Raw genomic sequence first — 5,797 nt, 5'->3', positions numbered from 1 at the left:
CCGTCTTTTTTCCAAGAGATGGGGAAACCAAGGTTTTCTAAATCAGCACTGTCCAGTAGAACTTTCTGCAATGTTAGGAAAATTCTATAATCTTCATTGCCTAATATATGTAGCTACTGGGCATTTGAAATATGGCTAAGAACACATAGTAATTTTCATTGATTATAATAGTCACACAGCTAATAGCTACCATCGGTCAATGCTGCTGTAGACACCACTAACTGGGTCCACAGTTATAACCTGTAAATCCTTTACAAATTTCATCACTTTCTATCCTTACATGTTAGGGCCCAGGCCTCTAGCCTGATGATGAGAGCAGATGAGGGACCTTTCTTGTTGGGCTCCATTTCCAGCCCTGCCCATACCCTAAGGATGGGTTACTATTTACCCTTGCCATGTAGCTGAGCATATTTATACTTCCCAAGGGCTAGTCTCTGCCCAAAAATGTCCCGGGAAGGGTGTGGCATCAGATCGGGGTTCCATCCAAGCTGTTTCAGGAATTGCTGACAGAGCTGGGAGCAGCTCTCTCCCCTAAAGCCCAGGGTGTGGCCCATTAACTTCCCTCTCCAGTGGAACTGGGAAAGACAGTATCATTCCCGTTTGTGAATGAAGCATCCACTTTTCTTCTGCAACAATGAGGAACAAAAAGGATAGGACTGGTGTGATCTTTTGTTCAAATGAATTTCCCTCTTTTTGTGGGGAAATCCAAATCCTGTCTGCAGTTTTCAGTACTGGTTAATTCCAGACAGGAGCCCTATCTGTAGGTGATCCTTAACTGCTATGATTTGAAAAAGAGAACTTTATTCTTATTGTAATCTCTAGCTGTCAATTATAAGATGGATTTGATAGAGCCCCCAAAGCAAAATATATATCTGGATCATCCTTAGTGCTTTGAAAAAGTAAAGATGCCTAACCAGAACCTTGAAGGTTTTAATTCATAAGACCTGGGCTGAGATCTGGAGATCTAATTTTTTAGAGTACCCAAGAAGTGGTTCATATAGACATTCATGGGTAAGAAACATTGCTTTGAATTAAAGGAAGGCATATAAACTGACACAGAAGACACAGAAGCAGTTTTCATTTTTCAGCCATGTTTGTAAAATAATTCACTTCCAGAACAGGGGGAACAACCAATCCCTTTCCCATTATATCTAGGTGTATTACAAGTTACTTCAGCTCTGTTACCAAAAGTTCTCATTACTATTTCTTTAGGGAGGCAACCAGGCTCTCAAGGTATCTTGTCCTGGAAATGGTGAAATCCTGAAATCTCAGGATTTGAAAATGACTTGGCTGAACTAAAGATGAAGAAGCTAAGCCTCTACTACTCTTCCTAGTCTCCTGGGCACAGCTGTGGAGTCTTGGCACTGTGCCCAAACCCTAAAAAGTAAAATATGGCAACAATGAAAGTCAGACCTTAAAGAATTTAGAAGTTTAACTCGTGCTTGCCACCATGGACTCAGCAATAAGAGCAGACACTTACACTCTATGTAGTTCATAGCTGCTTTGTTCTTCATATTGCACAAAGCCTTCTGACAGCTTCAGCTTTCCCTGTTCTTTTCCTCAAACTCCAGGATGAGACCTTTAATGTGGGACAATTTCTGATGCAGGTACTCACAGCGACGCTTTTCTTCCCTATAACCTGGGTACCGCTACAGAGAAAAAGGATCCATGTCAAAAAAACAAAACAAAACAAACAAAAAAACACAAACAAAAGAGGATCTACCATTTCTGCCTTCTTGCTACCATTCCCAGACCTTGTCTTACCTTCCTGAACTTTCTATATTCCTGGACTATTTTTTCTTCCAGTACCTGAAACAAAGAAAATGCTAGCGCCAACTTTAGCCTTGAGAAAAAACCTCCAGTCTTCTTGAAGGAGAGAAGTAACTTCCCATCTCATCCTACTAAATGACAGAGAATATTTTTTTCTCTTAAAACTGACTTGCTTGTCATTTGGGTCACTGTACAGTCTTAAGGTCAGTTAGGGAGTTGATGGCTAATAAAGCTAGAAAGGCCATCTTGGGTCCAGTCCTTACCTTGTGTTCTGGAGTTCCTCGCTGAACTCTCTTGATCTCCGCTCCCAGCTCTATGAACCTTTGGCTTGCAGCCCCAACACGAGCATGTAGGATGCGGTATTCAGTATAATCTGTCTCAAAGTCCTGCTCATAAGCATGTTGCTGCTCTGCACTGCAGATGGCCCTGTATTGCCTGCCAGGAGCAGAGAGTTGCCACCTTCAACTTCATTGCCCTGAAAGCATCAAGCTCCCAGGAAGTTTATCTTAATATCTCATGCACAAGGTTTGATAAAATTGTAAGTAGCAGGAGACTCACAGGACATAATCTGGTACCTCTTCAGGGCTTGGGGATTCAGAATCTAGGAAGGAAGCAAGATGACACAAACTACATAGGTCTTTTTTCTGCTAGGGCAGTTTATTTTTTTTTTTAATTTATTTTAGAGAGTTTATTTTTTTTTTTTTTTAATTTATTTTAGCAGGGAGCCCAGAGCAGGGAGCTTAAAGCAGGGCCCAATCGTGAGACTCCAACCAAGATCATGACCCGAGCAGAAGGCAGATGCCCAACCGACTGAGTCACCCAGCACCCCTCCGCTAGGGCAGTTAGCCCTTTTCTCATTAACTCACCAGCTTGAACTGAGGGACTGTGTTCCAACCTGGGGCCCATGTCTTCATCCTTATCCTCTTGTTCCCAGTTGTCTCCCTCTTGCAGGTCCTGACTGGGCAGCCCTTGTAGGGGACTTGGAGCTAAAGGCAGAGTTCTGAGTCTCTTTTCTTCTAGTCCTAGAGTGGTTGTAGATGCCGGACGCTTCTGTTGGGAAAAATACCACATAAACAGTAACCCAGAAAGCCTAGTCTGCCTGACTCGTGAAAACTAATCATAGAATGAGCTCCAGGAGCATCAAAATGAAGGCTCCTAATTTTAAAATGTTAGCCTGATTGGACAAAGATTTCTGAAAAACCCTCGCTATTACAACTTACCTTGTCCAAATGTTTCTGGCTAGCAGAAGTCAGTGCCTGATCAGGTTCTCTGTTTGGAAGATAGGTCTGGTTTCTAGAATATTTAAAGAGGGAATGGGAGAGATGAAGACCAAGATCTCTTATTACAGCATTTAGGGTGGAGATTAGAAAGGAAGATAATATGAGGGATTCCCAGTTTAGTCCCACCCTGCCCCAAGTACCTCACTTCCCACTGTGTCATGTGTTCCTTTGAGGATCCTGGGAGTGACCGTCCTTGGCTGCTTGCCAGTGGATCTGGCACCTGGCAGGGAAAGTGGCAGGGGCACTTGCCTCCCTGGGCTTTAGGCTTTGCCCCACCTGATTCCAGCTACCTACAGTTTCTGGCCTCACCTCTTTTAGCGCCATCTGTGGCTGTGAAACTGTGTCTTCTTCAGAATAGTCTCCTGTGTTCTGCCAACTCTCAGGATCTCTGACGAGGTCCATCAGATTATGTCTCTGAACTATAGATGGGGCTGGGATGGAATCCATGGCTGCCCAAATAGTGAGGCGATCCCTGAGTGGGCCCAGGCAGTGGAGCTGGTTAGGCTCAGATCTGGAAAGGGGTGGTGGAAAAATCCCAGGAGGGTGGAGAACTTTTAATCACCTCTGAAATCAGCCTCCCCAACTTTCCACAAACCTTTTTTATTTGCTCCCTGTTCCCCCTTACCTGCCTAAGCGTTGGCACACAAGGTCCAAGCCACCTCCAGGGCCCTCCTGGCCACACTGGGACACTAAGAAGGAGAAGAGGCAGGACCAGCCAGGGCCTGGGAACCTCAGATACTGAGCACAAAAGGAGAACCATAAGCCCCATGAAGTTGCCCCCTCCCCCTTCCTCCCACCGCCATTCTTCCCTGAGCCAACCTAAGATTGAAGATGGGTCCCACGGGGCTCGTTAGTACACCAGGTGCAGCTGGGCTTGAGTTCCCCAGGAGGCTGAGACGACACAGTGTCCTTAACCGCAGTCTCCTGGGACCACAACCCTAGCAGCCCCCTCTGCCCCACTCGGGTGTTCAGTTCTCGGAACTTCCTCAGACCGTGACTGCGCTCAGCCTCCCCACCCTGACTGCACCTTTCCGGAGCCCACTTCTGTTCTCCCCGCACCGCGCCTTTTTCCAAACACTCTAGGCCCGTACTTACCCCTCGGTTGCCTTGGAAAGCGATCACTGGCCGAACCTGCGGGGAGAGCAGATGCGAGCTGAACGCCGGTGAAGTGGCATTCCCAGGATCCAGCGTCGGGTGCCCGGGGTGGGGTGGGGGGGACCTGCCCCGCCCAATTCACTTGGAGAGGTGGGAAGGTCGGAGCCTGTGGATGCCTCTTCCCAACCCCAGGTCGCTTCGCCAGGGTCACCGGCAGAGGCCTGAGATCCTGAGGGGGAGAGGCTAGGGAAGACGGGGCCCAGGGTCCGCCGCACCTGTTGCCGCCGACACTCTTGCAGTGCCCGCAGCACCGCGTCGTTGAGCCTGAACATCAGGAGGCTAGTCCCGGCAGCGGGGGTGAAGCAGAGCTGCAGCTTCCCACTCAGAAGCTCCTCGGGTCCCTCCATGGCTGCGAAGTCTAGCGCACGCAGAACAAGAACCACAGGCAAGGGCCGCCACCACCACCACCTGTGCTGTGCAGGGCTACGCTGGCACTCTTGGAAGCCCAGGTCGGCCCCGCCCTCCACCAGGACCCACCCCCGGCCCCACCCCTGTTGCTTCCCCGCAGCTGTGGTGCTTTGCTTTCCCCAAGACTTTTGCACGGACCCACCCCCACGGGTTTCCTGGATACGTGCGCACCGCTTTGGGCTTTCGGAAGGGGCTATCGCAGTTCGGGGTGGGGGGGGGTGTCTGTGGTCAACTTTAGACCCCTTCCCAGTTTTGCCTCAGTTTCCCCAGCCAACCTGAACTCAAGAGTTGCCGTCTCTAAGTGAAGCTGAAACTGCAACCTCTAGAGGGTTTTAGAGGCAGAGGAGCGGGAGAGGACCTGGTTGCTGGGCTGACTCAGTAGACCGTGCCTCAGAGACCTAGACTCCCCCAGGGACCGGAGGGCGGCGGACCCAAAGGGGTATTTCTGACGCCAACACCTGGTGCAGAGTTTTCGCTTTTTCCCGCCTGTAATAGTCCTGCAGACCCGAAGTCGATTTCTAACTGCGTCTGGAGAGAAAATCAGGCCCAGTGGGTGTCAAGGCAGCGGTGAAGTTTGGCTGTGGCGGGCTGGAGCGGACCCCTCCCATCCCCACCGGTAGGCAGGGATGGGGGGTGTGGGTGGTGGTAGGAGAGTTGCAGGGAGAAGGGAAGACTCAGTCCCAGGTCACTGCTCCTGGCTTATACAGGTGAGACTGGTGTGAAAGGGAGCTGGCCCACTCCCTGAGGAGGGCCGAAAAGTGCCACGAAGTTGTGTGACATTCTGGAAATTCAGATTCTGGTGCACTGAGACCGCAGGAATTTCAGGTCGGCCCTGGTGCCTCCACCTGTCCCTGTTTGGGCATGTTTTCCAAAAGCCCTGAAGTTCTCTTTCCTAGCCACGATCCCTCTGCTAAATCCCTGGACCTACATAATTTCAGGTGACCTTAATGCCCTCCACCCCAAATCAAATTACCTATACATTTGTCAAAACTCATCAGATAGGGACACCTGGGTGGCTTAGTCGGTTGGGCAGCTGCCTCCGGCTCACGTCATGATCCCCGGGTCCTAGGATTAAATCCCGCATTGGGCTCCTTGCTCAGTGGGGAGCCTGCTTCTCTCTCTGCCTCTGCCTGCTTGTGTGTTCTCTCTCTCTCTGAGAAATAAATAAAATAAAATATTTTTTT

General features: G+C 49.5%; 1 protein-coding gene across 2 annotated transcripts; it reads right to left on the bottom strand.

The window, feature by feature from the left end:
- Nucleotides 1–1,074: 1,074 nt before the first annotated feature.
- On the bottom strand, nucleotides 1,075–5,748 carry ELL3 (elongation factor for RNA polymerase II 3). Of its 2 annotated transcripts, XM_082735337.1 has the most exons (12): nucleotides 5,587–5,748; nucleotides 4,421–4,613; nucleotides 4,146–4,181; nucleotides 3,676–3,788; nucleotides 3,360–3,561; nucleotides 3,191–3,270; nucleotides 2,991–3,063; nucleotides 2,637–2,820; nucleotides 2,329–2,371; nucleotides 2,034–2,205; nucleotides 1,765–1,809; nucleotides 1,075–1,649 (listed from the first exon to the last, which is right to left on the bottom strand). In XM_082735337.1, the coding sequence occupies exons 1-12, from the start codon at nucleotides 5,592–5,594 to the stop codon at nucleotides 1,539–1,541; spliced, it is 1,260 nt and encodes a 419-aa protein (XP_082591463.1). In that variant the 5' UTR covers nucleotides 5,595–5,748; the 3' UTR covers nucleotides 1,075–1,538. The 2 variants fall into 2 exon arrangements, with proteins under 2 accessions (XP_082591463.1, XP_082591464.1); XM_082735338.1 differs by lacking the exon at nucleotides 5,587–5,748 and having other exon boundaries at nucleotides 4,421–4,695.
- Nucleotides 5,749–5,797: the final 49 nt, after the last annotated feature.

This window comes from Mustela nivalis, assembly GCF_964662115.1.
Source record: "Mustela nivalis genome assembly, chromosome: 6".
Classification (NCBI taxonomy): Eukaryota; Metazoa; Chordata; class Mammalia; order Carnivora; family Mustelidae; genus Mustela; species Mustela nivalis.
This window is presented reverse-complemented; position numbering and strand designations above follow the sequence as displayed.

What these genes read in the sequence shown, in the direction of transcription:
- ELL3 (XM_082735337.1), bottom strand. An exon ending in ATGACACAGTGGGAAGTGAG is followed by an intron (nt 3,064 to 3,190) that starts GTACTTGGGGCA and finishes TAAATATTCTAG; the next exon opens with AAACCAGACCTATCTTCCAA. An exon ending in AATATAGAAAGTTCAGGAAG is followed by an intron (nt 1,650 to 1,764) that starts GTAAGACAAGGT and finishes TTTTCTCTGTAG; the next exon opens with CGGTACCCAGGTTATAGGGA.